Source organism: Fomitopsis serialis (genome assembly GCF_022376445.1).
Source record: "Fomitopsis serialis strain Sig1Antser10 chromosome Unknown B0H18scaffold_136, whole genome shotgun sequence".
Taxonomy (NCBI): domain Eukaryota; kingdom Fungi; phylum Basidiomycota; class Agaricomycetes; order Polyporales; family Fomitopsidaceae; genus Fomitopsis; species Fomitopsis serialis.
In genome coordinates, this window is record NW_025955096.1 from 1 (window position 1) to 27,064 (window position 27,064).

The 27,064-nt window shown below is 55.5% G+C and overlaps 13 protein-coding genes across 13 annotated transcripts; 8 read left to right on the plus strand and 5 right to left on the minus strand.

The window, feature by feature from the left end:
• Nucleotides 1-11: 11 nt before the first annotated feature.
• Nucleotides 12-316, plus strand: B0H18DRAFT_1124872 (uncharacterized protein; the record flags this gene model as incomplete). The annotated part of the gene is made up of 2 exons (XM_048034918.1): nucleotides 12-60; nucleotides 132-316. 2 exons carry the CDS (start codon nucleotides 12-14, stop codon nucleotides 314-316), a joined length of 234 nt encoding a protein of 77 aa, XP_047887142.1.
• A 780-nt stretch (nucleotides 317-1,096) lies between these two features.
• On the minus strand, nucleotides 1,097-2,406 carry B0H18DRAFT_1124873 (uncharacterized protein; the record flags this gene model as incomplete). The annotated part of the gene is made up of 2 exons (XM_048034919.1): nucleotides 1,097-1,434; nucleotides 1,494-2,406. 2 exons carry the CDS (start codon nucleotides 2,404-2,406, stop codon nucleotides 1,097-1,099), a joined length of 1,251 nt encoding a protein of 416 aa, XP_047887143.1.
• A 1,228-nt stretch (nucleotides 2,407-3,634) lies between these two features.
• Nucleotides 3,635-5,369, minus strand: B0H18DRAFT_1041404 (uncharacterized protein). Its single transcript, XM_048030584.1, has 7 exons — nucleotides 4,990-5,369; nucleotides 4,824-4,906; nucleotides 4,707-4,768; nucleotides 4,603-4,656; nucleotides 4,398-4,545; nucleotides 4,206-4,336; nucleotides 3,635-4,143 (listed from the first exon to the last, which is right to left on the minus strand). The coding sequence occupies exons 1-7, from the start codon at nucleotides 5,317-5,319 to the stop codon at nucleotides 3,995-3,997; spliced, it is 957 nt and encodes a 318-aa protein (XP_047887144.1). The 5' UTR covers nucleotides 5,320-5,369; the 3' UTR covers nucleotides 3,635-3,994.
• B0H18DRAFT_1096918 (P-loop containing nucleoside triphosphate hydrolase protein) lies at nucleotides 5,367-8,936 on the minus strand (the record flags this gene model as incomplete). The annotated part of the gene is made up of 17 exons (XM_048032468.1): nucleotides 5,367-5,837; nucleotides 5,894-5,931; nucleotides 5,990-6,277; nucleotides 6,329-6,470; nucleotides 6,523-6,578; nucleotides 6,636-6,727; nucleotides 6,793-7,010; nucleotides 7,066-7,075; nucleotides 7,126-7,222; nucleotides 7,280-7,472; nucleotides 7,532-7,600; nucleotides 7,657-7,733; nucleotides 7,783-7,838; nucleotides 7,981-8,113; nucleotides 8,168-8,276; nucleotides 8,573-8,733; nucleotides 8,774-8,936. 17 exons carry the CDS (start codon nucleotides 8,934-8,936, stop codon nucleotides 5,694-5,696), a joined length of 2,046 nt encoding a protein of 681 aa, XP_047887145.1. The 3' UTR covers nucleotides 5,367-5,693.
• A 384-nt stretch (nucleotides 8,937-9,320) lies between these two features.
• On the plus strand, nucleotides 9,321-10,400 carry B0H18DRAFT_885890 (mitochondrial PGP phosphatase-domain-containing protein; the record flags this gene model as incomplete). The annotated part of the gene is made up of 5 exons (XM_048041090.1): nucleotides 9,321-9,405; nucleotides 9,469-9,545; nucleotides 9,600-9,638; nucleotides 9,700-9,795; nucleotides 9,846-10,400. The coding sequence occupies 5 exons, from the start codon at nucleotides 9,321-9,323 to the stop codon at nucleotides 10,398-10,400; spliced, it is 852 nt and encodes a 283-aa protein (XP_047887146.1).
• A 542-nt stretch (nucleotides 10,401-10,942) lies between these two features.
• B0H18DRAFT_1215499 (uncharacterized protein) lies at nucleotides 10,943-12,333 on the plus strand (the record flags this gene model as incomplete). Its single annotated transcript, XM_048036642.1, has 5 exons — nucleotides 10,943-11,306; nucleotides 11,362-11,462; nucleotides 11,522-11,884; nucleotides 11,943-11,975; nucleotides 12,028-12,333. 5 exons carry the CDS (start codon nucleotides 10,943-10,945, stop codon nucleotides 12,037-12,039), a joined length of 873 nt encoding a protein of 290 aa, XP_047887147.1. The 3' UTR covers nucleotides 12,040-12,333.
• Nucleotides 12,334-13,400: 1,067 nt separating this feature from the next.
• On the plus strand, nucleotides 13,401-14,137 carry B0H18DRAFT_95772 (uncharacterized protein). Its single transcript, XM_048042597.1, has 2 exons — nucleotides 13,401-13,402; nucleotides 13,455-14,137. The coding sequence occupies exon 2, from the start codon at nucleotides 13,672-13,674 to the stop codon at nucleotides 14,047-14,049; it is 378 nt and encodes a 125-aa protein (XP_047887148.1). The 5' UTR covers nucleotides 13,401-13,402; nucleotides 13,455-13,671; the 3' UTR covers nucleotides 14,050-14,137.
• Nucleotides 14,138-14,807: 670 nt separating this feature from the next.
• Nucleotides 14,808-16,946, plus strand: B0H18DRAFT_1087544 (family S53 protease; the record flags this gene model as incomplete). The annotated part of the gene is made up of 9 exons (XM_048032178.1): nucleotides 14,808-15,074; nucleotides 15,129-15,394; nucleotides 15,447-15,482; nucleotides 15,540-15,690; nucleotides 15,746-15,853; nucleotides 15,903-16,099; nucleotides 16,166-16,303; nucleotides 16,365-16,833; nucleotides 16,890-16,946. The coding sequence occupies 9 exons, from the start codon at nucleotides 14,808-14,810 to the stop codon at nucleotides 16,944-16,946; spliced, it is 1,689 nt and encodes a 562-aa protein (XP_047887149.1).
• Nucleotides 16,947-17,464: 518 nt separating this feature from the next.
• B0H18DRAFT_1041437 (uncharacterized protein) lies at nucleotides 17,465-18,093 on the plus strand. The gene is given in 4 exon segments (XM_048030585.1): nucleotides 17,465-17,697; nucleotides 17,711-17,714; nucleotides 17,799-17,947; nucleotides 18,007-18,093. The coding sequence occupies 4 exon segments, from the start codon at nucleotides 17,476-17,478 to the stop codon at nucleotides 18,052-18,054; spliced, it is 423 nt and encodes a 140-aa protein (XP_047887150.1). The 5' UTR covers nucleotides 17,465-17,475; the 3' UTR covers nucleotides 18,055-18,093.
• Nucleotides 18,094-18,444: 351 nt separating this feature from the next.
• B0H18DRAFT_95898 (uncharacterized protein) lies at nucleotides 18,445-18,951 on the minus strand. Its single transcript, XM_048042765.1, has 2 exons — nucleotides 18,523-18,951; nucleotides 18,445-18,468 (listed from the first exon to the last, which is right to left on the minus strand). The coding sequence occupies exon 1, from the start codon at nucleotides 18,802-18,804 to the stop codon at nucleotides 18,565-18,567; it is 240 nt and encodes a 79-aa protein (XP_047887151.1). The 5' UTR covers nucleotides 18,805-18,951; the 3' UTR covers nucleotides 18,445-18,468; nucleotides 18,523-18,564.
• A 145-nt stretch (nucleotides 18,952-19,096) lies between these two features.
• On the minus strand, nucleotides 19,097-20,436 carry B0H18DRAFT_1041445 (uncharacterized protein). Its single transcript, XM_048030586.1, has 8 exons — nucleotides 20,054-20,436; nucleotides 19,935-19,997; nucleotides 19,812-19,874; nucleotides 19,725-19,754; nucleotides 19,623-19,676; nucleotides 19,538-19,567; nucleotides 19,309-19,485; nucleotides 19,097-19,254 (listed from the first exon to the last, which is right to left on the minus strand). The coding sequence occupies exons 1-8, from the start codon at nucleotides 20,159-20,161 to the stop codon at nucleotides 19,156-19,158; spliced, it is 624 nt and encodes a 207-aa protein (XP_047887152.1). The 5' UTR covers nucleotides 20,162-20,436; the 3' UTR covers nucleotides 19,097-19,155.
• Nucleotides 20,437-20,911: 475 nt separating this feature from the next.
• B0H18DRAFT_95851 (uncharacterized protein) lies at nucleotides 20,912-22,216 on the plus strand. Its single transcript, XM_048042695.1, has 2 exons — nucleotides 20,912-21,048; nucleotides 21,104-22,216. The coding sequence occupies exon 2, from the start codon at nucleotides 21,125-21,127 to the stop codon at nucleotides 22,097-22,099; it is 975 nt and encodes a 324-aa protein (XP_047887153.1). The 5' UTR covers nucleotides 20,912-21,048; nucleotides 21,104-21,124; the 3' UTR covers nucleotides 22,100-22,216.
• Nucleotides 22,217-23,882: 1,666 nt separating this feature from the next.
• On the plus strand, nucleotides 23,883-26,564 carry B0H18DRAFT_1041466 (PLC-like phosphodiesterase). Its single transcript, XM_048030587.1, has 10 exons — nucleotides 23,883-24,077; nucleotides 24,139-24,217; nucleotides 24,281-24,328; nucleotides 24,381-24,407; nucleotides 24,487-24,602; nucleotides 24,669-24,967; nucleotides 25,440-25,515; nucleotides 25,601-25,603; nucleotides 26,061-26,133; nucleotides 26,196-26,564. Exons 1-10 carry the CDS (start codon nucleotides 24,039-24,041, stop codon nucleotides 26,558-26,560), a joined length of 1,125 nt encoding a protein of 374 aa, XP_047887154.1. The 5' UTR covers nucleotides 23,883-24,038; the 3' UTR covers nucleotides 26,561-26,564.
• Nucleotides 26,565-27,064: the final 500 nt, after the last annotated feature.

Consider the following 27,064-nt stretch of genomic DNA (forward strand, 5'->3'; position numbering starts at 1 on the left):
CGGACAGGCCAATGCGCTTTGCGGACATCCCGTGGCCCGTTCTACCTCCTGAACTCTCCGGTCGGAGAACGAAGGAACTGACCATGGACGACCTCACCGTTGAGACGATCTCCGCGTTCTTGTTGATACAGGACGACTCCGAGGCTGGGAAGAAGGACGGAAGGACAAGCTTCGGGAAACGATGCTGCGCTTTCACCCGGACAAATTCGAGGGCCGGATATTGAAGCTTGTCGCGGAAGATGAGCGGGAGACTGTTATGGAGGCGGTGGGCATCGTCGTGCGCGTGGTCAGCGGGCTGATGGGTGACGGGAAGTAGTTACGACGGTACGTCCTCCGCGTCTCGGTCCCCCCCCCCCCCCCGTTAGTGAACTCTGTCCTGTACGATCAATATTAGTGTCTGGATGTGCGTCAATCTGATATAGCATCGTTCTGTGGACGCTGTTGAGGTGCTGCTGGATCATCGCGAGGCATTTCGGTGCACAAGCCAGCGTTTCTATCGTATGACCATGCGAGGCCCTGCGAAGCCTTACTGTTGACGTCTTTCGTCGAACTCTAAATCCTCCAATGTGGTGTCCCGAAGTGCGATATTGGTCTGGCTTGCGATGGCAGCAACATATCACAGTTGAGAACCTTACCAACCACGCAGAAAGGTGTAACTTACATGCACTTCACTAGGTGGAATACATTGTGTCTCAGGTAATGATGACCTAGCAATGCATGTATTGCTTTGCTCTACTAGTAAGTACAAGCACATAAACATCGTTCATCATCATAGTCTGTAGCAAATAATGACACGGTAGCGAACATAGGCGGTCTTGATGGTTCTGGAGCGAACGCAGAAGAGACGGACAGAACATATTCTAAAGCATGCCTACAAAAGGAACCGGTCGAAAGCGTCGACAAACAGCGGGCTACCGCCCAGCATCTTTTTCACCGCCGCGGCGCGTCTTGCGGCGCGTCTTGTTGAGGACCTGGTAACACGGGGCGATGCGCTTCCGAGACCGCCTTTGGATACTGCTTTGGTAAGGAAGGAATTTGAGGAAAGCGGAGGAGGTCAACAAAAGTGCGTGTTATAGATAGGGATTCAGGACTTGTATTACTCACCGCTGGTCCTTGCACGACCGACTCGGACGAATTCCTCGAGCGGACTGTGAGAGCGACTATGTATGATTTTGCTGACCGGCCTTGAGTAACTTCTGGCGAACGCGTCCCACACCGTTCGGGTGAACTTGACTTCGATGTCCGCCTGTGCGACCCGCGGGACCGTCTTGAATATGGGCCACCAGCCCGAGGTCCTCGGGAATCCATCGTCAAGTTCCTCCGGACTGAGCATGTCCGTGAAATCGTTATAATCCGGCTCGATCAGGATTTCCAGACGTCGCAGGTTCGGATTCGACGCCAGGCTGAGAGCCAGCTCATCGACTGTTGTGCAGCCTGGAATGGTGGAATGAAAATGATGTTGCATTTGGCGTGAGTGAAACTTGGCGACGTACCTCGGCCTCGAGCACAAACCAACTGTAGGGTCTCCAGAGAGGGTCCGATCGCTTGCAGAAGTTGAATCCACATCTGGCTTACTGGACCGGTGACCTCTGTAACGGCTAGGTCCGTTATGCCCTCACAGCATACCGGACCAGCCATTACAAGCCAGGCTACGAGAGCAGCCGATAGAATGAAGTCTAGTCGGCGGAGCTCGAGCCGCCGGAGCTGGAGGGTACATTTCTGCCGTTGCATAGATTGCGCGAGAGTCGTTGGGGAAGGCGGACGAGATGCTACGCATTTTCCGTCGCGCAGAATCAATGTGTGCAGTCGTGGACATGCAACGATGATGCGGCGCAGTTCGCCGAAGCTTTCTAGGGCGAAGGAGGAGAGCTCCAGGCTGAGAATGTGCCTGAATAGATGTAGATTCCTAGCAAAACTGGAGTGCATGTGGGGCCGTATGCATCCGTGGAAGACAAGGCTGCGCACGGCCGGCATGCGAGTCGCAAGAGTCAAAGGTACGGCATCGTAGTAGGAGGCTTTCGAGTCCCCATCGTCCTGGTGTATCCGGAGCGTTGTAGTGTTATCAAGTCTCCGCTTCATCCGCCCGCTGGCCAGGGAGGTGTCGAGTAGAAGGTTGAGGCCCCGTCGACTACGGATGCAGAGGTCCGGGTAGCGGATATATCCGAAATGTTCGTACCAGTCTCTGCAGACGAGTGCGACTGACGAGCGATCAACTTCAGAATCGAGGTTGTCCACGATGTTGTATAATACGTCGAGAGAAACTCGTTCTGAGAGACGTCGCGGGAGAGGGAATAAGATGTATCTGCTGGGGATGGGAGCCCAGTAGTATAAATCCCAGTCTACGTTGCCGTGTATGCCATGCGCCACGTCAGAGGCGTAAGCAGAGGTCGGATCAAGAGTATCCATGGTTTGCTGTGAGTGACTTCGGACAATTTAGTGTGGGTCTGCCGCCGTAAGAGGAGAACTACTCACTCAGGAACCGGGAAGAAAGCCAGAGCTACTAGTGCCTTGTCAAGATATTGCAAGCCAAGGCGAACGAGGTGAATTTCGACTACACAGGAGCCTCGCTGACAGCACAAGGGTCGGTGAACCTCGTCGAAGTGACACGTATTTCGCTGGCCTACTAGCTTGAGATACACCAGAGTCGGCCAACTTACGCATTCAGATCAGTGATGTTTGTTTACGAGGATGAATTCCTCACCGGTTCCGATTGATGCGTCTACCTGGGGATTAGAGAGAGGAGCAGGGTGACTCGAAGGAAAGAGTGTAGACCAAAGGTCGTTGGGTTGCAAGGTCAAGCGCACGACTCGGACCTATGACATGTATATCATGGGATACCCGAGAAGACATGACAGGGCAGTGCACTGGCATATGCCACGGTCGTCAATGTGCTTCTACGGACGACGTAACAGAACAAGTAAGTACTCACTACATAGTGCTGTCACTGTCAACGCCATGACATGTGCCAGTGCGCCTTTCTCAGGCCTCATCTTGTATTTACCGCACGAACAAGGCCCGCGTAATAAGGTACTAGTCGAGCGCGACTGCCTTGGGGGTTATTTAAAGAGTCCCCTCCAAACAGTGGAGCACTTACCAGTTACCAACAGGGGGCCCTGAATCGGAACCGTGACATCTCCGAGTCATGTCGGCGGAGGAATCGATCGTCTTATACTCTGCAGTTCCATTCTTCGCACTGCATCTTTCCAGCCGAAGCATAGAAGTGACACAACCTACCCTTGTCCGAGATGCCGTACGGAATGCAACGCCTTCGTAAAGCCGCAGGGGCTGCTGCGCTACTAGTAGTGCCCCAGCGGCCGGCGGTGGCACGCTGCTGTTCCAACCCCAACACGCGCTTGAATGTGCCCTTCTTCATTATTTGCATCCACATAAGTTAGGAGTAAGCCATACGTCTTGCCAATTTTGTCTGTACTCGCACCTTCATGTCGATTCGCTGACACAGGCTGCGCGTATACCCTCTGAATCGTCCGCTCGCCACCTCGACTCGTTCACCAGCCTCGAACCTCCAGTATCCCCAGCTCGCTGAATGCTTTCCTAAACATACATACGTCCAGTCCCGCACTCCATACTCGCTCGTCTGATACCGCTCGCCACCGCACGCGATTCATGAGATGCTGGCGCGCAATTGAGTCAGTATAGACATGACGTCGAACAAGTGAATCGTCAGACAAGCCAGGTTGTCCGTACAATGACAATACTGTATAGCCTGTCGATCTACCTTGAATCAGTCAAATAGCCGTCTCCGTGAATGAGATTGATGATTGTGATGAATGCTAGCGTGGGCGAAACTATCCTACAGAGACCTGAACGCGACAGCGATAACCTGCCAGAAACTACATCACCCTCGACGCGCGCTGATCTTCGCCAGAACGTTCCCGCCTGCGCTCGTCGGGACCTATGATAGGTATCGACGACGGAGATGGAAGCGAATGCGAGACCGGCGGTGGAGGGTACACGGATGCCATGGAGGTCAAGGCTAAGTGCGAGGGCGGGGAGATGATATGGGGCTGCGCACCAGTTGGTATGACAGCCCCAAGAAACGCATGAGGCGATTGACATTTGTGTCTTGCGACTTGGAAATGTCGGTAAGGTGGTACTCCTTCATCAGCGATTCGATAGACTTGTCTGTCCGCGCACAGAGGCACGATTGAGCTTGCACGCATACTCACTAGGTGAAATAACATTACCTTTCATTCCCAACAAAGTCTGTAGGTCTTTCGGGAAGTCCTTGCTGACCGTCCCGTCGTCCTTGAGGATGATGCGAAGAGGATCGGACAGACCTCCTGTCCGTATCTGTGCATTCATGCGCCGACTTTCCCTGAGCCCAATAGTAAGTATCCAGCACTGCAGTACACAGGAACGGGACAAAAGCCACTGACGAGTTATGTAGGTCTCTCTCTACCTCTGCTAGTTCCTGCTTATGGCGAGCGAGTTCAGCAAGCAATTCCGGCCGAATATGCTGAGGGAGCAACGCTTTGACTTGCTCCGCGACGAGCTCGTCGATCAGGTCAGATACGCCCTGCCCGACTGTGCATACCATTCAGATCTACGTCCAGTATAACAAACGCGGGGGAGAGCACGAACCAGCTATCTTGAGGTGTTCAACGACATCCTTCTGGAGAACCTCGGTTTGAAGCGCTGTGCTGATTGCTCGTTCAACGAGTTCGCATATAGCGCAAGAAACCGACCTCGGATTCCGGCAAACTCTTTGTCGAGTCTTTCGTCTTCCGCGTCCATCATCTTCCGCAGTCTGCACGGCCGTCAGCGATCACGATCATTCTGCGCACCAACTCATCTCCGCGCACCTGTTCGTCATCTCCGCTGCCTCCAGTTCCGCGCCTAGCTGGGCGATCGTAGTCATCTGGTCCGCGAAGTCGTCGTATGATTCCTGATCGCGGGATGAGCGACAGACAACGATGGCCGTCGACCATTCAGCGAGCAAGAAACATTGAACTTGAAAGAAATACCAACGCCCAAGCGATCCAGCGACTTCTTCGCGTCTTCGACGATTTCCGCCGCTGCGAGCGTAGTTATAGTACTCATCGTGCTTGCCGTGCTGTACCTGTTTGACATGTCGGTAGATGATGGTGCCGGTTCGGCCTTCGACTGCGACGTCGGATTTGTCTTATCGTCTCGTTTGTTGGGCTTATTTGAGGTGGTCGGGGAATTTGCGGGGTTCTTTCGAGGCGGCATGTTAATGTTCTTCGTTTGGGATCGTGAGGGTGTGATCAGTCCGACAGAGGATGCAATGAAACTAAAGAGACCGTTCGTATTTGCCGGTGGCCAGGCCTGCGGGGACATGAACAGAAGGTCATTCTCGCCGAAGCCAGAGACATTTATGTGGCCTCAGGTCTACTCGGCGAGTCATATCCGGCTCACACGCTCGCAGCCATGCGCAAGCCGCATGGCCCGCGGCGTCTTCCCAAGCGGTAGATGCGAAGACGCAAAATTGCGTTCATTGCCGTGAGTCTGCAACACCCTGCGCACCTGACGCTCCGATTACCTCGCGAAGTGTCCTGATTGCCTGCAAGACTGAACGCATGCAGCGGTCTAATCTGCGTCTAGATACAACATTACTGATAAGCGATACAATACCCTTTCCGCTCTCGCGCATTTGTCCGAAGAGTGGCGACAGATGTTACGTACGACAAACAAGCAGAGGTTACCCTTCCGCTTCAGAGCTGCGCCTCGGGCTGAGGTCGCTGCTCTTGGGGATTATGCGACCCCTCTCCCGCGGGCAACTCCGCTGGCGTGTCGCCTGCCGCGGCACTCAGCTGCGCGGCCATGAGTGCGCGGAATCTCGACCCTTCCCTATTCACCTGTGGGATAACGATCAGGAAGGTCCCCACAAAAGCTGCGGAAACGAGGCTCCTACCAATTGCCTGTACGTCCCTGCCTCCACAACGTGGCCGTCTGGACATGCGCAAACTCTATCAGCCGTAATACGAGGGCTGGCGATCGCGCTACGGACCTTCGAGGACAACGATTTTTTCCGCGCGGGCGATTGTGGACAGGCGATGTGCCACGATAAGGCAGGTCGTTTGTCTGGACCTCAGGATCTTGTCTATCGCGTCATTCACCTGGGAGATGCGCGCGTCAGTCGGTGTCACCTCGATGAAACCTCGACGTACCCGGTGTTCGGAAGTAGCGTCCAAGGAGCTCGTCGCCTCGTCTAGAGCGAGGATGGCCGGTTTCTTCAGCAGTGCTCGCGCAATAGCCAGTCGCTGCCTCTGCCCACCGCTCAGGCTGAGACGCCCAACTGCGCGTCTTCGTCAGGGCGCATGTTTGCGAAGCCGAAGAGATTACGTACTCTCTGTGTCGAAGCCCTTTGGCATGCCCCAAATGAACTCGCAATTCGCCTCGCGTGCGGCAGCCTCGATTTGTTCGCGCGTCGCGGTCTCATTGCCGTACGCAATGTTGGAAGCGATGGTGCCAGTGAACAATACGGGATCCTACAGAGACCATAAGTAATCTTCTCTGGGGTATGTCTTGGCGAATACTGACCTGCGGTACGACCCCCATAATATTGCGCCACGAGGCTGGGTTGAATTCGCGGATGTCTGAGAACGATATACGGTAAGTGTACATGTCATCATGAGTGCGAGGAATCGCCAGACCTTGACCATCAAAAGTGACTTTGCCCTTGACAGGATCGTAGTACCGCAGCAACAACGCGTTGACCGATGACTTTCCGCTGCCACTCCGACCCCTGCAATTAGAATCACGTCAGCCAACTCCTCACATACGCACTTTGACGCAGCCGAGGCAACTCACACAAGCGCGACGCTCTCGCCAACCTTAACCTCAAGCTCGAGGTTCTTCAGAATCTCCACGCCCGGCCGGCTCGGGTATTGGAAGTACACGCCCTCAAAGCGCACAGGACCGCGCCGGGTCGGGTCCACTGCCGCACCTGTATACGGCGGGATGGCAGGATGGCGATCCAGGAGCTCGAAGATGCGCTCTCCGGCGCCAACGCCACGCATGATCGATGTCTGTGCAAGCTTCGCGTTAGGGTGTGGCTGGAATGCAGGAGCGATAGGAACGTACAAAGAACGATCTGGCAGGGAAGTGAGTGTGTGCGAAGTACGGAGAGAAGGAAGTACGTACGTAAGCATCTGCAGGCCACTGCCGACATAGACAGTGTACAGCAACAAACTCGTCAAGTCACCGACCGAGATTTGTCCCTGTGAGACCATTGTTCCGCCTGCGTATAACATCAAGTCAAGCGACGTTCGTTCATGAATCGCGTAGCAACACTGACCAAAACCTAGTAGACCCAGTAGTGTCACGTTCCCGCTCCATCCCGTACTACCGAAGAAGATCCCAGACGCGATGGCCTCTTTGCGCGCGAGAGCGAGAACGTCTCCGACCTTCTCGTGGAACTTCTGTTGTTCATGCGGGACGGCGTTATACGCCTGCACAGTACGCAGTGCCGAGAGTGATTCTTGCGCAACCTGTCACGAGTAGGATGACGTCAGAGACTGAAGTTATGTAGATTGCTCAGAGCAAGCACCTTCGTCATTTCGCCTAGGGCCTCTTGCGTCCTCGTGGACAGCCGCTTCAGGTATCTACCGTAGAAGACCTACTCGCGCCTAGAATCTAAGGGTGCGCTCGTTCGAGACAATGAAGGGCACGCACGACACCGAGAGATACGGGAGGGACAATCGCAAGCATGAGGAACGTCAGCTTCGGTGAGATGTAGAACATCGCCCCCACTGTCCTGTGCTCAGCTATATGCGATGCTCATGATCGAAGGAAACCTACAGCCCGCGGAAGACATGATTATTGACCGTAAGCCATCCGAGAGGTTCTGGGTCAGACTGTGGATCAGTTGAGCTACTTCCTCCATGACGGAAATGCAAAATGACTGAGAATGTGGCACGCATTTCCGTCTTTAGGGCTTGTGCCGCCTTGGCCGGTTATGGACCACTGGGACGAACCAGATGAATGACATTGACATACCTGTCACCAACAACGTTAGAATCCACACTTAGCCGACTGAGTACATCTCCTTCTCCACGTTCAACGTATTCAACTTCCTGTTGTAGTGCAGCACCATACATGCGCTCGCGAAGTCGTGCCACGATCCGTTGACCTGGAAAGGACATTTAGCATCTCAGCAGACCATTACTGCCCGAAAGGTGTTGACCTGATAACCGCATAAGCATAGCACGTCCCGCATTCGCCGCCGCGCCAACGGTGAACATTGCAAACAGCAATGCCGAAGCTGAACCCAGAGTCAGACCGAAAGGTATTTGCTGTATGCACAAGCGATGTATGTTGTAAGCAAATGCATTTTGAGGAACGGTGCAAGTACCCGGAGCCGCCACCACGGAGGAGAGCCCAAGTCGGCTAGTCGACATGAATCAACCTCGCGGTCCTTTCAAATGGCGCACGCGCACACCGCGTAGGTTGCTGGTGCGAAGGAGCTCCGCCTGTACGCAGTTTACTGCTGAAAGCTCACACGCCATACAACAAGTGTCGCAGGTACCGCTTACTCCGAAGAGTTCTCATCCGCGGCGAATGGCTCGGGGATCTGCAATGTATGACGCACCGGCAGTGGAGACGTGAAGAAGTCGATGAGTCGTCCAACCGTGAACGGTATACTCATCGAGACTGAGCTCGAGATGACTAGCAGCCCTATAGAGATTGCGAGCGGCTTGCGCTCGGGCTTTGCGAGCGCGACAATCTTGCGGAAGGATGAGGCGGTCTTGCCTGATTCCGCAAGCGACGCGGGCAGGACGCGCGAGAGGACCGAGGGGTTCGGCGCAGGAGGTTCGGTGGGTAATGGAGGTGGTGATTGCGGTTTCTTTGAAGGAGAGTCCGACTGCGATGGTGTTGAGGTGTTGTTCGTCGACGGAGATGTCGGAGAGGATTGAGACGTGGTGAGCAACCTCTGCGCGAATGCAGCCCGGCATGGTAGTCGCATTGGTGGTCTTGCCGCTGTCGGCTGCAGCATCCTCACCACCGACCGCGTCCTCAGCGGCCCACAGATTCCGAGCATCGCGACGAGCGACGACGGGAGAAACGAGGAGTGTCTGGAGTGGTGGGCGTGCAGGCGAGAGTGGGACGAGGGGAGGTCAGTTATGCACGGGAAGTCACGTGGGTCCATACGTCGTTTTCCGGCAGGCATCCCGCGTCGACCGGAAGTCCTCCCCACCTTCTGCCTCTGCCAGCACGCTCAATTTCCGACATCCCGGGAAATAGGTTAGATGTTCGGAGGATAGGTCAGCTGGAGGGTACACATTAGGACACGCGATCAGCAGAGCAGCCGCAGCAGAAGACGCGACTGGTTGGGAAACATGCCGCTCAATATTCCGGGCACGCTAGTACCTCTCCACCTTCTCATCAATCCGAGGTTGATCGTCCCGCAGATGATTGTGAAAGGTCTGGGAATCTGGTTGCTTTGCGGGAATGCACTGGTCTTATTGACAGCGCGTTTCTAGCAAGATATTCGCCAGCTTGACTTCCCCGAGCTGCGTCGCGCGGGGTACCGAGGTGCTGTGTTCGACAAGGACAACTGTCTTGTGAGTGTAACCTGCTTCCACAACGACAGTTGGCTGGAAGGCATAAAACTACAGACTCCTCCACATCGAGACACCCTCGTTCCGGATCTCAAGGTGCGTCACGCATGAGTCCGGACAGCTTTATTGCCTGCTCACCTCTTCGACGATTCTATAGGATGCTTGGAACGAATGCCGCAAAACCTTCGGGCCTCAAAACGTGCTCATTGTCAGCAACTCCGCTGGCTCGCATCTGGACGCAGGCGAGATCCAGGTATTCCTCTACGTTTTCCGTTCCCTCCGAGACTCAGCGTATGCTTGCAGGCCGAGTCCGTATCACATCACCTCTCTGTCCCAGTCCTCCGCCACACTTCCCTCAAACCATCCTACTCATGTATAGCTTCCATCCGCGCATATTTCGCTTCCCTCCCTCGACCCATTCGCGACGAGGAACTAGTCGTCGTCGGCGATCGCATATTCACGGATACCGTCATGGCCAACCGTATGGCTCGCCACGAGCGGGTATCACAGCCCAGCGCCCCTTCAATCGCGGACGAGCAGCCAGACTCAGTCGATAGCCCCAGCAAGGAACTCGACGTCTTCGCTCCTCCGACTTCCTCGTTGCGCGTGCGAGTGGGCCCGTTAGCGATTCTGACGACCACAGTGTGGGAGCGCGACAGCCCGATCTTGCGTCGGCTGGAGATGCAGTTCTTGAGGGGCGTCGAGCGGTGGGTGCTCAGCGAGGGCCGGGGAGCGGCGCGTGATTGGACGAGTGTGCGCTACGGGAGATTCTTCAAGGAGCTAGCGATGCCGGAGGTGCTGCGGAGAGAGAAGCCTGGCTTTGTGAGAAGGATGCTGAGGCGGTGGAGGGGAGAATGAGGTCCGTGCTTCTGGTCCACTGCGGACTAGCCACTGAGCGGCATGACTGATCCATGACATTAGGACTTGCGCGGTGCAAGGCGATGTATTATGTCTAAGCACCGTGGCTATATCTGCGGGTAATAGAGGATTCCCTGCGCCCATGCGTCGCTTGTCGTCGACAGAGTTCTGTCATGCCTGGCTTCTCTATACAAAAGACGCAAACAGCCACCGGGGGAGGTGTATCTTATAGCAAGATTCAGAGCTTTCTGTGGTCGTAGATCCGTTCGTATGGAACTCCATCTATAAGTGTTATCGCAGAATGCTGTGAAGCCATCGACTCGCTTCTGTGCCCCTTCGTGTTCTACGTATGCCGCGCCACGGTACCCTTCACGTAAAATACGGAAGCGCAGCGCCCCTCAAGCCGCTAAATAGCTGGTAGGAAAACCGCGAGCAAGCCCGTGGACCTCCTATTCAAGACGCGAACAGGTTTGTTTGTTTCTTGCATATGCTGGCAATAGTGACGAGACCAACATCTACTTAGACATCATCGCCCGTCGGCCATGAACGAAGATCTCGAGGAGCTCGACATCGACCTGAGCGTGCCCAGACCTGTCGACTGGGACGCGTATTGTTGGGCTCCAGTTCCCAGCACCACAACCCCCCAGATCCAACAGCGCTATGGCTATTCGCGCTTCTGCGATAACATACCTCTGGGGTCGAGTGCTTCACCTAACGAAGATATTGAGGAGCTCGACATCGACTGGGACGCATATTATTGGACTCCGGTCCCCAGCAAACACGTATATCCCCTCCCCCGATCACTCTCGCGACGTATTCCTCTTGATGTCTTATACAACATCTTCCCTCACCTCGATTCGGAGACGGACCGATCGTCGGTCGCACTCGTCTGCCGGGAGGGGTCACGTCCGCTATCCGGACCTGTGCATTCGCGACCGGGAAGGTCTCATGATCCTGCGAGATCTGTACCTCAAGCGTGATGCGCGGGTAATGCAGAGACTCAACCGCACCACGACGCTCAGGATCCACCAGCGCTATGGTGACGAGCCCTTCTGCGACAGCGTACAGTACCTTTGGTCTTGGGTGCTTATATGCCGGGCGTGCGCAATCTCGTCTTCCAGGGATGCATACGTCCGTCAATGCACCCGACCTTCACCAGGGGTCTGCGCCTGTTCAGAAATCTCCGTAGCCTGGAGATTGTCGACTTCGTCTTGGCCAGCTTCGGCCAGCTTCGCCGCATCATCCTCGCATCCCCACAGCTGGACAGCCTGGTTCTGCGTGACGGGAAATACGCACTGCCAGAGTGCCCTCCGGCTCTATCGTTAGCTCCTCCTGAGCGGCTCCAAACCCACGTATCCGTCCCACGTCTGCGGCGGCTCGAGCTATGTCACTTGGATATCAGGCTACTCGCTGCTCTGGTCGATTGGTTCGTCACGGCACATCCACCGTGCCAGCACGTAACAGACCTGACCATCACTGAGGTCGTCGGTCAAGGCGCCCATTTGTCCACAAGGCTTCTGCAAGTGATTGGACCCTCCTTAGAGCACATATCTCTGGCTGGCATGCCAGGACGAGGTACGTCATCGCTTCAATTGTGCCTTTGTCGTCTCTCAAAGTGCGTTGGTAGCGTGCAACGTGAATGAAACCACACTGAGCTTAGCCTGTAATCCGTCTGTGCGACGACTCGACGTCCACGTTGAACAGGAAGGCAGTGAATCGTTCAAGCAGTTCGTTTCTACAGGTATACACCAAGGGGATTTCTTATTTCTCAGGACCTGGTCCCCCATCGTTTCAACAGTTCCAAAATCTGCATGGCGGACGTTCCAGCTCACTTTCATCCGAATGGGATGGGATATCTTCACCAGAAGCTACTCAAAGCCAATCAGCAGAACCCTGTCCTCAAATGACTTCGACCGCATGCCGGAGATACGCATCTGTGGTTTCGCCGATACGTGCCACTACGTTCTCACGGACTCTGCGAGCTATGAACGGCACTTCATGGACCGCCACTTCCTTCCCTCCTACTTTCCGCAGCTGGATTTACAGATTACGGGTTCGGGGGGACTGACGCAATGTCGGGAATGCGGAAAAGTCATGCTCGCTATTCCCGAAATCATGGTGGAGCATCGAGATCGCCACTTGGCGGAGTGTCCGCGGTGTGCATGTGGCATGCATACACTGCGAGGTTACAGTCACACGACGACGAGGTGCTCAGAGCCTGTTCTCAGACATCCAGGCGAGCGATAAAGGACATGTCACTCAAGAGTGCCCTGGAACAACTGACGAACGCAATCAAACATCGCCAGATCCTAGATGCTACATATCTCCTGGGACTCAAACGCCTCTTGGCGCAACGGAGATAACAAGGATACCAGGTGCCCGTACCTTACCTGGAGGCGTCTGCGTCGAACAATGATGCCTTGCGCAGTTTATCGAAGACTCGGATGTCGTAGCACCATTCAATCATCAACCACCATGACTCGACGGCCACGAATAAGTTAAAAGAAAACGAAACATCCAGACATGCACAACACTACATATACGGCCTCCATCGGCCAGAGCATCCGGTTCCTCCACGCGACACCTACTCGTTCAAGGGAGCTTCATCTTCGTGCGCGCCCGCCTCCTCCACGGGATCTCCCCAACCGCGTTATTTGGAGTCGACCCCAAACACGAGTCACTTTCCGCGCGAGCTCACCTGCCGCCGTCTTTGATCCATCAGTCCACATCCAACTTCAAGTTGAGCTCATCCGCGCCGCAAATTCACGCACTCCGAGTTGAACATCTTTGGCGTACGGTCCGCAGGCAACCTCCTGTGCGAGGATGGGCCGAGGATGATGAAGAACGCAGAGGGAACCTCATCGGGCAAGGAAGGCCGTCCTGTATCCGCCTGCGCCGGTTACAGCGGGTTGTGCGGGGAGACGACTCTCGCGCTCTCCAGGGCCCTGCGTTCCTATCCGCGTGCCCCTGTGGGTGTGCGTCCGCACAGGTCCAGCAGAGAGGTGTGTACCGATATAGGCAGAGACCGCATTTGATTTGAGTTGTCACGGACAGCCTGCCGTCACCTCTCCTGGACCTCCTCCGAATCGTCTCTCCTGCGGGCCCACTCATGCCCTGTGAACGCTCCGCCCTACTGGTTCTGGTATAGATGCATTCTCGTGGTCCCGTGCGTGCGACTCTGCGAGGCGGCACACTGAGACGCGAGGCTAATTACGCTTGAAGCGTCAGGCCTGCGGTTGATGTAACCCGAGCGCGACGTGCTTGTGGCTTCATGTTGGGAGCCTGGGAGCCTGCGCCCTGGTGCCAGTGCTCGCAGCAACTGGGTATCGCTGCGAAAAGCTTCAGTACGGAACGTACTACCACCGATCGTGTGCTAGTCATGCCTGCGCCCGACCCCAGCGGTCAAGTACCCAGTGCGTTGTCAATATCGTATCGTATTCGAATTCGCCATAGCAAGTGTCGACACATGCTGTCTATGGTCCGCAACAAGTTACAATCTTGGAGATCAAGAAGACGTGCGTACCATGTTACCCCGGGGCCCTGGCAGGATGCGTATGGACTCAAACCTCGGATAGGTCCTTCAAAACCAGCCGGAGACTCTGAGTCAACTTCTCCCGCGCCGACGTCTCTCCTAGTCTCCTACTTGTAAGTTAGTCTCTATGACGAAAAGGTGGTTAATAGGGTTCTCAGGATCTTGCATTGCGCGCGCGATCGCAAGCCTCGATCTCCGCTAGTTCGTAGTCAGTGACTGCCACTGACTCGGCGACTCCGCTCAGTACTCAAGTACTCACACCCGACTCACATCCGCAGACCACGACCCTCACCTGCGTACCTTGTGCGTACCCATCAATCTTGCACTGTAACCTTCCTTGTTGTGCCCTGCTATACGTGTTCTTGCTGTTAATGAAGCCTGGCTCGAGCCGAAGGAAAGATGTACGTCACCCTAGAATCAGGCTGCTATCTCGACCTGAGTTTTCAACTCATGGTGGTGTGACTCTCCTGAGCAGTACTGGTCATGTACCAGCTTCGCAATGTCTGCGCAGACAATGCGTACATATGCGCCGCGCGTTCTCTGGCAGACGAGACGTTCGACAAGCCCGAACGAAGAAAATATCCAGCGGTATCTCAGCGGCGCGTGCAGACCGTGCGATGCTCAGCGCGCCTTTCGTCCTCGAGACCACATGTATTAGGTTGCGTGTGTAAAAGACGGTGTGTGATCGCCGAGACTGCAGGAGTTGTGCAGGAGAACCCGAATTGAGACAGCGATATCGGTCTCACGAGGCGTTCGCGGTTCCAGCGCATAGCCCTCGCCGATCTCGAGCTCAGGCGGGAGGTACAAAAGCCTACCTGTGCCAGATACTTCGATCCCAGTCCAGGGCCTACTCTCCTGCGCCGACATTGTCAAGTATGGTAAGCTTCCTCTGGGCAGTGGTGGCAGCCTCGGCTTTGGGTGTCGCGTGGGGCAACCCTTTGGCTCGCCGGACCTTGCAGCTACACGAGGCTCGTGCAGCGGCTCCGAGTGGTTATACGCTCATTTCTTCTGCATCCCCGGACACGGTACTCAATCTTCGGGTCGCACTGGTGCAGAGCAATATTGACGGACTGCTCGACACACTCTACGACGTCAGTGATCCCGAAAGTCCGAACTACGGCGAATACCTGACTAAAGAAGAGGTATGTTTGTCCCCGTTCGTTTCGCTCTCGAGTATACCCTAAACTCTGTGCCAGGTCGAAGCCTATGTCAAGCCGACGCAGGATAGCGTCGAGGCTGTTTACGCATGGCTTGGGGACAACAACCTCACGGCAACGCCCGTATCACCTTCGGGCGACTGGGTCGAGGTCAACATCCCAGTCAGCAAAGCAAATGAGCTCCTGGACGCGGACTTCTCTATCTTCAGACACGAAGCTACAGGCATGCAGACAATCCGGGCTTTGCAATACTCGATCCCTGTGGACCTGGCCGAGCATGTGGACCTCATTCATCCCATCATCAGGTTCGTAAAGTATCTTAGTACGTCCACACGCACTGACATGCATGGAGCCTAGCTTCCCGGTGCAAATCGTGAACAACACTGCACCCGCGTTTGTTGCGGCCGCAAGCCCTCACAGCACGATCGTTGCCCGTGATGCGAATGTCAGCGTTATTTGTGGACCTTACACCCAGCCGAATATCACAGTAGCATGCCTCCAGTACCTGTATGGCATTCCGACTATTCCCGCGACGAATCCCGACAACGGTATCGTGGTCGCCGGATATTTGGAGGAATATGCGAATGCGAACGATCTGAAGGTCTGTTGTCATGAGTGTCGAGGAAACATGATCCGAGCTAACTTGCTGTGCTCAGATATTCCTGGAACGATACAGGCCAGATATTGACCCGTCGACGACCTTCGCGACAGAGACGATTGACGGAGGCAGTAACCTGCAGAATGTTACCGCTGGATCTGAAGGGGTAAGGGCATCGATGTTTTCGGAACGGTGCCAAACTAACGAAGGAGCAGAATCTCGATATACAGTATACCGTCGGCCTTGCCACGGGCGTCCCAGTGACCTACCTCCTGGCCGGAAACGACACACATGACGGGCTGTCCGGCTTCCTCGACACGGTGAACTATCTCCTCAATCAGACATCGCCACCCCCGGTGATGACGACGAGCTACTCCTCCAACGAGAATGTGATCTCAGAGAAACTGGCATAGTGCGCATATCTTCGTCAGGAGAGAACCTTGGCAACACTGACTCAACCGCTCGCGCCCTCGTGCAGTAACCTTTGCAACGCGTATGCCCAACTCGGCGCGAGGGGTGTCTCAATCTTATTCTCTTCCGGCGACGGTGGCGTCTCAGGTACAGGCTACCAAGATTGCACGACCTTCGTGCCTACGTTCCCCAACACGTGCCCATAGTACGTCGAAGCCCTTGTCGCCCACACTACTAGAATCTGACATATCATCCTTATTATTCAGCGTGACTTCGGTTGGTGCCACGGGTGCGGACATCAACTGGGCCGACCAACAAGGCGTGCCCTTCTCGGGCGGCGGCTTCTCCAACTACTTCCCCACGCCGGCCTACCAGTCTTCCGCAGTCTCGGCCTACCTCAAGCAGCTCGGTAGCAATGACACAGGGCTGTACAACGCGTCCGGTCGCGGCTTCCCGGACATCAGTGGCTTCGGCGTGCTTTTCGCCACCGTGGTCGATGGCCACTATAACCCGGCGACGGGCACGAGTTGCTCGACGCCGATGTGGGCGAGCGTTATCGCGCTGCTGAACGACGAGCTGCTCAATGCAGGCAAGCCCGTGCTGGGCTTCCTGAACCCATGGTTGTACTCGAAGGCGGCGGGTGCGGTGACGGATATTGTGAACGGGAATAACAAGCAGTGCCTGGAGTCCGACGGCTCCGTGGCCGGCTTCGTGGCGACGACCGGGTGGGACCCTGTAAGTGCATTCTAGCTACCGAAGGAAACGAAGGGACTGATTGCACCATCGTGCAGGTCACCGGTCTGGGGACGCCTCTCTACGACACATTGAGAGCGGCAGCAGGGCTCTGATCATTGCCAATAATTTGCGGCATATGCCTTCGAGGCGTGAACTACCAATAGACAGGGACACTCGGGGACTCTGCACGGACATAACATGGCCTGGTATTGTATGCCTTGAATAACGATCCTCATGCTTTGATGTTCTGACCATCTCTTACTCATGACATTCGAAGCTGTCTAGCCCTGTCAAGCTCAGCGTGGTCGACCCAATCCGGCAGTGCTCGTGCAGTTATCGTCAGTCCACACTTCCACGCTCGAGTACTTGCCTGCTGAGCTTCGGGACAATGCTCGGGTCTGCCAGGAATGTCAAATGGGCTACCGAGACATGCCAGAAGCGTCGGCCCACATACAACGTGCTGCCCAGGTAACGTTGCGAGAATGGCGCTACCAAGCATTTGCAGTATTTCCACTGCGCACCAGACCCGACAAGCCTCGCTTCTCTTACGGTCAGTTATGTTTGCGTACATATCAGGCAGGCCACCTGTCCGAGTGCCTGCCTCCTGCTCGGATCCATATGTAATGCGCGGGCGGTTGGCTCATGCACGCAATGTATATAAGATGCAGAGGAGCAGAGCTAATCCGCATCCAGAGCCTCCGAGTCAGTACTCAGTCCTCAGCCAACATGTCTCAAAGCAACCTGCAGATGTCGTACTGTGCCTGGGCTCCGGACAGCAAGGTCGGCGACGCCGTGGAGAAGCGTAAGGCCCTCGACAGCGAGCACAACGAGTGGTTCCAGGCCCGTCTCGCGGATGGCTCCGTCAGTAAGTCGACCGCTCGCTCTGTCATCGCCACCAGTCACGTCCAGCCACATCGCTCTTGTCTGATGACCTTGTTCGTTGACAAACTGTGGACTTCATGTAGAGTTCGGTGGTGCGATCTTGGCCAAGGACGAGAAGTTGCCGCTCACAGGTGTTCCCGACATCGGTGGGACCTTGCTGATCTTCAAGGCAGACAGCTTGGAGGATGCGCGCAAGCTCATTGAGCAGGAGCCGTACTACAAGGCCGGCGTGGTAAGTTGTTACTTCGTCGAATGATTGCGTTGCTGAACTCAGGCTGCTTGGAACCCTAGTGGGACACGAGCGACATCAAGATCGCGCCTATCCTTTCCAGAGCTTAGATCAGAGTAATGCGAGTGCGATGAGCCTCGATATGCCAAGCGACACGTATCAATTGGATATGGATTATGCACATGCTATGAGGTGACTTGAAGTTGAGCCACAGTTCGCCGCTTCGCTGAATCTTTGAGCCTGAGTTCGCGTCACAGTCATGTCTGCTGTAAGATGTCTGAAGTATACATGAGTGCCACGTTGCCCCGGCCCATCTCAGAAATGCGTATGTCTCCAAGAGCCTTGTGCCAGCGGTTTTGTTTACCTGGAAAGATGATCAGAGCGGTTTGCAGGCCGTAGTATGTCTATACAGTATGCTCTCCAAGCGAAATTAGTGTTTTATGCACAGCATATCGGTAGTAGTTCCCCGTAGGCAGCGTCTGAGTACGTAGACACGGGCCGCCACGGCGCTTCAAGCTTCAGCGCTGAGGGAAGTACCGTCAACTCATCATGTAACGGGAACACGGACTAGTACGAACTTGTATCGTAGTACAGTGGTAAGGCTCGCTATACCCCAACACCTATCCAGATATCTTGGCTTCCTTCTTGGGCGGTTGCGAGTCGTCTGAACTCTCAACCACAGCTACAGGACGTTTGCGCCGTTTGAGGAGAGACGACAGCGGCGTGCCGTCGGTGTCGGATTTCAGTGACGCGTCATCAGAAGGTGATTTGCTCGAGTGCAGCTCTTCGTTGAGGCGATGGTTGAATCCGATACACTGGAGACCAATGACTTCCGCTCTCAAGATGCCCATTTGATACATTTCGGGCACAGTCTTTACCACCGCATCAGACGACGGCGCTTTGTGTGCGGTTTGCCGCGCCAGCACCGATTCCAGGTCGAAGGTGGCCACTGACTTGGTAGGTCGCTGTTGACATCATGAGAATGTTACAAGTCAGTAAGTATGCATCAATGTCGATGCCTTGCTTGGATCTGCGTGCACATAATCGTCTGATGCATACAATGACCAATAGGGATTTGCAACTGACCGACATCTCAATAGGCTTAAGGGTTGCGAGATCAACTGCTACAGCAGGAGCAGGCAGTGCGCGCAAACTATCTACGAATACCCTAAACTATGCATAGGCAGTATGTCAGTCGTTGTCATCTACATTCAGAGCGTGCGATGCGATACCTTCACTGAGCTATGATGTTCAAGTTTGTCGGCTGGACTTTGGGTCGAGTGATTCGCGGTCGACAGCCTTGATACTTCCTATGATATGATCAGCATGTGACGAACAGACGATGGAAATTGACAGAATACTACCTTCTTCGCAGCATCTAGTTCGGCTTTTACGTTGTTGAGCTGCTGTCGACATTTGGTCTCAGCTGCAATGGCTTCGACACGCTCTGCAACTGCACGGCTACAGGTCTCCTCCTTGTTCACGAGATCCTCTCGGTATGTGGACTTGCTCTGTGCACATTCATCGGCGAGAGTCTTGACCTGCGCACCAACGATTAGACCGAATGCTGAGCCGCACATGTGACGTTAGTACCTTTGCTTCCGTCTCCGAGGTGACACGTTCCTCACGTTACCACTTAGCATTCACAACAAGCGACATATATAGACCGCAAACTTACTGCTTCTTCACGGCGCGCTCGTTCCCTCGCGAGCAGATCTGATACTTGCTGTAACTACGACATTCAGCAGCACGGGGACAAGTGTTAGCCCAAAAAATATACATCATTTTTGAGTGATTCAGTGGATTCTGTCTGTTTGTGAATAATTAAGTTTTCATGCTCAGCGATGTAGAGCAACTGGAGACGCACCTCGTCTTTGTTCGGTGGTACTTCAACAGGAGCACCAGCATTTGCTCGCAATTCTTTCAGTTCCTATCCATATACAAAGACAGTCAGATTGATAGGTCTCCAGCCCAGTATGAAGTAACACACAGCATTAGAAGCCTCGAGCTTCTTCTCGGTTTGTGTCAACGCAACTCCCAGCTCTTTCCTTTCCTGAGCATCACCATTGAGTCAATACCGCGACGCCAAGGCAACCGAGCTTAACTCACTTTCTCTGATGTACTCAACTGCGACTCCACACTCAAGAGTTTTTGTTCCAGGAACTCGTAGAACTCCGTCTGTAGTCGGGGTCTCAGTGCGGTTGGGTTGAAGGACATGACGACGATGGCAAGCTTCTGAAGCTGTGGCAAGTTGAAGGGCACAGAAGCGGAGCTCTACGATTGCGGAATGTTCACGACCTGTTTGGAGGTGGCTAGCAGCGAGTATGTCGACCCTAGACACATGTACGTACACACATATCAGCATTACTCGCCGAGTCCGACTCGTCGTGGCTTCAACATTATTGCCGTATATGGTATAAGCTAAGTTAGTATGCACGGGAAGTCACGTGGACTCCTACGTCGTTTCCTCCCGAGTCCGTCTTGACTCTTGAGTCCGTCGACACCGAGTCCCCTCCTCCCCGCCTTCTGCCTCTGCCAGCACGCTCAACTTTCGACGTCCCAGAAAATAAGTCAGATTTGGGGAGGATAGCGATGCCGTAGGTGCTGCGGAGAGAGACGCCGGGGTTTATGAGAAGGCTGTTGAGGCGGTGGCGAGGGAACTGAGGGTACGTACGGTCCACTGCATGGCAACTGAGCGGCATAACTGATCAACAAAGATAGGATTTGCGCGGTGCAAGGCGGTGTACTGTGTATATGCTCCGTGACTGTATCTGCAGGTTATAGAGGAAGCCCTGTTCCCATGAGTTGCCCGTCGTTGACAGGGTTCCGTCATACCTGGCTTCTCTATACAAAAGACGCAAACAGGCACCGGGGGCGGTGTATCTGGTGGTAAGATTCAGAGCCTTCTGCGGTCTCAGGTCGGTACGTATGGAACCCATTCATAAGTGTTATCGTGGAACGCTGTGAGGCTGTGGGCTCGCAGCTGTGCCCCTTCGTAAGTTGGGGGCCCCTCAAGCAACTTTCTAGCTGGTAGGAAGACCGTGAGCAAGCCCGCGGACCTCCCATTCAAGACTGACTTTCCTCGCGGCCGCGAACACTGGCAGGTTTGTTCGTTTCTTGCATATGCTAGCAGTAACGACGAGACCAACATCTACTTAGAGACATTATCACCAGTGGGTCATGGACGCAGTCCGTCAAGGTTATCTCATCAACGCAAGTCAGGAGCTCGAGTGCGACAGCGTGCCTAGACCTGTCGACTGGGACACATATTATTGGGCTCCAGTCCCCAGCAAACACGTATATCCCCTCCCCCGATCACTCTCAAGACGTATTCCCCTCGATGTCTTTTACAACGTCTTCTCTCACCTCTATACGGAGACGGAGCGTTCGTCGGTCGCGCTCGTCTGCCGGGAGTGGTATCGGTGCTCAGGCCACATCCGCTATCCGGACCTGTGCATTCGCGACCGGGAAGGTCTCATAATTCTACGCGATCTGTGCCTCAATCGCGATGCGCGGGTAAGGCAGAGGCTCAGTCGCACCACCACACTCCGGATCCACCAGCGCTATGGCGACGTGCGCTTCTGCGATAGCGTACCTTTGGTCTTGGGTGCTTGTATGCCGGACGTGCGCAATCTCGTCTTCGAGGGATGCATACGTCCGTCAATGCACCTGACCTTCACCAGAGGTCTGCGCCTGTTCAGAAATCTCCGTAGCCTGGAGATTGTCGACTTCGTCTTGGCCAGCTTCGGCCAGCTTCGCCGCATCATCCTCGCATCCCCACAGCTGGACACCCTGGTTCTGCGTGACGGAAAATACGCACTGCCAGTGCGCCCTCAGGCTTCGGCTCTGTCGTTAGCTCCTTCTGAGCGGCCCCAAACTCACGTATCCGTCCCACATCTGCAGCGGCTCGAGCTATGTCACTTGGATATCGGGCTACTTGCCGCTCTGGTCGATTGGTTCGTCACGGTACACCCGCCGTGTTGCCAGCACGTAACATACCTGACCATCACCGAGGTCACCGGTGGCGCCCATTTGTTGACCCGACTTCTGCAAGTGATTGGCCCCTCGTTGGAGCACATATCTCTGGCTGGTATGCCAGGACGAAGTACGTCATCGCTTTCAACAGTACCTTTGCCCTCTCTAAAAGTGTGTTGATAGTGTGCGACGTTGGGTATGCATCTGCACTGAGTTTAGCGTGGAATCCGTCCGTGCGGCGCCTCGACGTCCACGTTGAACAGGAAGCCAGTGAGTCGTTCAAGCAGTTCGTTTCTGCCAGTGGACACCGGGCGGATTTCTTTGAATTTCTCGAGACCTGGTCGCCCATTCTTCAAACGGTCCCGAGAACTGCATGGCGGGCGTTTCAGCTCACTTTCATCCGCATGGGATGGGATGTTCTCACCAGCAGCTACTCAAAGCCGATCAGCAGAACCCTGTCCTCGGATGATCTCGATCGCCAACCTAGGGACCACGAAGTACGCATCTGTGGTTTCGCCGATACCTGTCGCTACGTTGTTACGGACTTTGCGAGCTATGCTTCCTGGTAAATCCCGTTTATAGTCGTTTGAGGGCAAAGCCCTATGTAGACTCTATCTAGATACTATGTACATGCCTACAATATTAAAGCAATGATGGTGTCCTGCTGTGCATTGGCTCGGTGCGCCTCCGTACTACGTAGAGGTGATTCCGCCGGGGCACTATATGGTATGTACAGTTGGAGTCTATGTGGAACGAAACATGGGTATTACTTAGGGTTCGATGCAGTGGTGCGTGCGGCGTTACTGTCCCTTGCTCGTTGAAGAACAAGTCACGCTCTCCTAGGTCGAAAACGTTGACCCCCTGTCTGCACTTATGCAACCTTGTCACAGCCTTTACATCCCGTTGTGTTTGCGACAGAAGGTGTCGGCACACGCTGTCGTATATGGTCAACATCATAGACTACTTCAAGCGACACTCTAAGTCTTGGAGATCGAGAAGGCATGCGTACCGGGGCCCGGGACAAGCCCGGGATGAGGCTGGGATCCGAACCTCGGCTATATCCTTTGTACTGAAGGCCACGTTCGACGTGAGGACGTTCTCGCGCCGTCATGTCTCCTATTAGAAGTCCCCTGCGTCGATCGCTCTGCCTCTCTATGACGGGTAGACTGAGAAAGTGGTTAGGGTTCTCAGGAGGTGCGTGCGCGATCGGCGCAACGTTGCAACGACGATCTCCGCTAGTACGTCCGCGGCAACCCGTGCGCCCATGTTTCACCTCGATCTTACTTCTTCACCTCCGAGCCACCCGAGCTAGGAATGGGTGGAAGGTGTCCCTGTGTCTTGCATCCTATTTGCGTGCACCCCGTCCGACGTTGCTGTGATTCATCACAATCGTGTCCAGCAAAAAGCGTCGTACATGCTGTGCGCCTGTCGCGTCCGGTTGTACGTACATCCGGTATCATCACAGTCTCGGGCAGGCCTCTCCGGGAAGCGGAGTTCACGCAGAATGAGGTGCTGTCGGTGTTACAGGATTCCGCAGGGAGTGGTGAGATTAATATTAATATTATGTTGTCATACCTGTGCCGCGTTCGCTGATCCGCTGTGCTTGGCATAATGTCGCCTGTCTAGCTGTTGCCGACGTCAGAGATATCTATGAGCGTGCAAACCTACCGCGTCGCTCTGATAGGAACTCGAACAGCGGACCCACACTGGCAGCTGCGCATCGACCCAAAACGGGTAGTGTGCACGTGGATGCTGTGGTTGGTGGGTCCCGAGACCGTGTGTGTGAGGGGTGAATTAATCTGACTCTGATAGATATTAGACTCTGACGGGCGAATGCCCGGCAGCTCGTGCGCCACTCCATCAAACGCGATGACATTCGCATTGTCTACAGATGTCAGCAGCTGTCAGCAGCCGACCAGATGCGCACCTCGCCTGCCGAGCCATGCCACCCCCAATATTGCCCTGCGCACGATAACCTCCGACTCGTACTTCTACATCGCACACGGAGTCTTGCTTCGCTCCGTTTCTTGCCCTCCCGAGCTCTCATTATTCGCGATACCCCTTCCGTAGACGAATCGCCGGACTGAACAGCTTGATTTCGCGAAACCCGACCACTACCATGCCTCCGAAGTTGCCTGAATGCTGGGGTCATCGAGGGGTGCGCACCTGTTCCCGCCTGTCCATCATCGCAACAACACTCACCTCCTCGCCGTTCTCAGGCCTCTGTATCCTTCCCCGAGAACACCCTCGCGAGTTTCGAACGCGCCATCAGGGATGGTGCGGATGGGATCGAGACCGGTGCGTGCTTGTATGCGCGAACAACACAACAAATGCGCTGACTCGAACCGACCGCACTGGCAGACGTGCACATCTCGCAGGACGACGTCGTGATCATGTTCCACGACCCCAGTGCGTCCTCCTCCTCCACATACACGCGACTCGACGCTTACGCCCGCACCAGCGCTCCAGCGGACGACCAACGGCTTCGGTGCGTCTGCACTCGTGATGACGACGAGTGCGCCCGGCGGCTCCAGGCCGGGAGTGCTCACGTCCGTGACCCGCTGCAGGGCGCATCAAGGACCACAAGTGGTACGGCCCTAACGGGATGCAGCACCTCCGCACGAAGAAACAGCCCCCGCAGCCGATCCCCACCTTCGACGAGACGATCGCGCTCTTCATGCGGGTCAGCCCCCTCCCCTTCACTCCCCCTCCCCTCACCGCACGCTGACGCCCCGCCCCGCCGCGCCAGCCCGAGAACCAGCACGCGAAGCTGCACATCGACATCAAGCCGTCGAACTCGCTCGCGAAGATCTTCGCGCTGATGGCGCGCGCGCTCCGCGCGTACGACGCCTGGGAGACCGCGCTCGCGCCGCGCATCCTCCTCGGCGTGTGGCACACGGGCTACGTGCGCCCCGCGATCGACGTCCTCCCCCGCTGCGGCCGCGCGCACATCGGGTTCAACGTCGTGCTCGCGCGGCGCTGGTTCTGGGAGAGCTGTGACGTGATGAGCCTGCATTTTGGGCAGTGGGTGACGAGGGCGGGGCAGAGGTGAGTGATTGTGTCTTATGTTCGCGTGTGGATTTGGGGCGTGTGGGAGTGGCGGGACCGCGCGTCTCTCTGCGACGCGATCCTCGCTTCACAGCGTGGGGCTGGCCTGTTCAGACGGGCTATATGCGGGGAGTTCATGGTGATTTTAGTAGCAGGAGGTCCTCTAAAGCCGCGCAGAGCGTGCACGCGCATGCCTGAGTACCATCCTGAAACTGTATTCGCTGTGCCGCATCGTCTTGAGCGGCGACCGGTACTGTATGAGCCAGAAAGTGGTGCAGAAACACCACCCGCGCTGCCGCCGTGCTCCTCACATGTCCGCGTTGCGACTGCAGCGATCACGCTTAGCGCGTCCATGTTCATGCGTCCCTCCACAATCCTCTGGCCACGCATACACCCATCCGATTCCGACCTCCTCGCTTTCCTCGCCGAGGAGGACATATCGGAGGTGGCTGACGAGCATACACGAACACAGGTTCCTCAAGGAGTGCAAGGCGGCGGGGAAAACGACGATGGTGTGGACGGTGAACGACCCGCTGGAAATGGCCGAGGTGAGTCTGAGTCTGGCTGGCTGGTGGTTCTTCTTGTTCCTGGGAGGGGGAGGTCCTGGGGCGATGTGCGGCGCGACGGAAAGGCGCATATAGCCTGGGTCGTGGCTCGTCATTGGGTCGAGGAAGTAAAGTGTCGCCGTCTCTGAGGCGCATGCGGATCCAGCAGGCGATCGTGAGGATTTCTGCAGACAAGATGGTGGTGATTGGTGTCATATCGCCGTGGACTGCGTCAGGGCGCCCAGTGGTGGACTCAGTCGCGCTCTGACGATGCCCTGTTTCTGTTCCATACTGCGATCTAACTGGCATGCTACAACTGCATGATGACCTACCGCTCTACTCGTTAGGCCACGCGATCGTTGCCGTCTGCCTTGACTGTCGTGGAGGGCTGGGCTATATGGTGGCAGCGCTTGCATACGTTTCCCCCTCTTTTACATAGTCATCCTCGCTGAGGGTGCCCCATGCGACCATTTCTCCCTGTCTTCCGTATCTCCAGGCAAAGCTCGAGCTCGATCGCGACACGTACTCACACCGGTTTCTTCCAGGCGATCCGATGGGGGATCGACGTGATCATGACCGACGTTCCGCACGTCCTGCACCAGCTCCGCCGCGACCTCCAAGGTACGTCCCGTTCACCACCACGCCCCCATCATCGACGCGACCAATAACCACTCGCCTCCCAGCGGACTACGACAAGACCCTCTCGCGCTACCCGCGCACGTTCCTCTGGACACGCTATCGCTACTACTGGCCCGTCACGCTCTTCTGGGCGACGTTCGTCCGCATCATGCTCCAGGTCGCATTCGGCCGCCTCGCGAAGGTTCCGCTCCCCGCGGGCGCGCCGCAGGCTGCGCGCCGGGTGCTCGACGTTGTTGATGAGGTCGGTGGGGATGGCGAGGCTCTGGAGGGTAAGACGGCGAATGGACATGTGCAGGATGGCGAGGCGGTGGAGAGTGTGGATGGAGAGGTGGCGCGGAAGGCCGTCGCGGATGGTGACTATCTCAGCGATGGTGTGAATGGTGCGCCTGTGGTCAGTGTGCAGGCTTAGAGGACCGTCACGGACGACGCGATATGCACACTCGACGCTGGTCACGGAATAGAAGGTATGTATACATGCCAGATAGACCAGACAGTATCAGCAACGACGCTACTCCCGTCGTCGCTACTAGTATATTTACAGAAGCTACGTGATATGTTTATCCTTGATTCTCAAGATATTAGTAGTAGATGATGTTCTGATGTACCCAATCAACCAGGCTCGGGCGCGTCAGGCTCGGAAACAGAGGCCCCTGCGCTCTGTGATGGACGATCTCTCTTAACAGTTGCCGCCCTGGCAGGTTTTCCGCATATGAGGACTGAGAGCTTCAACTCTTACTGTACCACCACGTCCACGCACGGCCGCGGTCCATCGTCTCCGAACGGGCCGCGGACTTCCTCAGCGCCTTGGCGACAGGCCAACCACGGAGATCTCCTCAGCCTCCGTGACCTTGAGCTGTTATACTTGCGATGGCAGGTAACTTGAAAGACGCAATTTGATGACGATGAGAACCTA

Bases quoted from the DNA above. Each gene is read 5' to 3' on its own strand.
- B0H18DRAFT_95898 (XM_048042765.1), bottom strand. From the start codon at position 18,804: ATGTATCAAATGGGCATCTTGAGAGCGGAAGTCATTGGTCTCCAGTGT.
- B0H18DRAFT_95772 (XM_048042597.1), top strand. From the start codon at position 13,672: ATGTTGGGAGCCTGGGAGCCTGCGCCCTGGTGCCAGTGCTCGCAGCAA.
- B0H18DRAFT_1041404 (XM_048030584.1), bottom strand. From the start codon at position 5,319: ATGTCCCCGCAGGCCTGGCCACCGGCAAATACGAACGGTCTCTTTAGT. The intron at 4,769-4,823 runs GTGCGCGGAGAT...ACGGCCGTGCAG, and splicing joins GCAGCGGAGATGACGAACAG to ACTGCGGAAGATGATGGACG. The intron at 4,337-4,397 runs GTCAGTGGCTTT...TATTGGGCTCAG, and splicing joins GAGAGAGACCTACATAACTC to GGAAAGTCGGCGCATGAATG.
- B0H18DRAFT_95851 (XM_048042695.1), top strand. From the start codon at position 21,125: ATGGACGCAGTCCGTCAAGGTTATCTCATCAACGCAAGTCAGGAGCTC.
- B0H18DRAFT_1041437 (XM_048030585.1), top strand. From the start codon at position 17,476: ATGCACGCAATGTATATAAGATGCAGAGGAGCAGAGCTAATCCGCATC. The intron at 17,948-18,006 runs GTAAGTTGTTAC...TTGGAACCCTAG, and splicing joins CGTACTACAAGGCCGGCGTG to TGGGACACGAGCGACATCAA.
- B0H18DRAFT_1041466 (XM_048030587.1), top strand. From the start codon at position 24,039: ATGCCTCCGAAGTTGCCTGAATGCTGGGGTCATCGAGGG. The intron at 24,408-24,486 runs GTGCGTCTGCAC...GACCCGCTGCAG, and splicing joins GCGGACGACCAACGGCTTCG to GGCGCATCAAGGACCACAAG. The intron at 24,968-25,439 runs GTGAGTGATTGT...ACACGAACACAG, and splicing joins GTGACGAGGGCGGGGCAGAG to GTTCCTCAAGGAGTGCAAGG.
- B0H18DRAFT_1041445 (XM_048030586.1), bottom strand. From the start codon at position 20,161: ATGTCCTTCAACCCAACCGCACTGAGACCCCGACTACAGACGGAGTTC. The intron at 19,998-20,053 runs GTGAGTTAAGCT...GGTGATGCTCAG, and splicing joins AGTTGAGTACATCAGAGAAA to GAAAGGAAAGAGCTGGGAGT. The intron at 19,486-19,537 runs GTACTAACGTCA...GTTGGTGCGCAG, and splicing joins CCTCGGAGACGGAAGCAAAG to GTCAAGACTCTCGCCGATGA.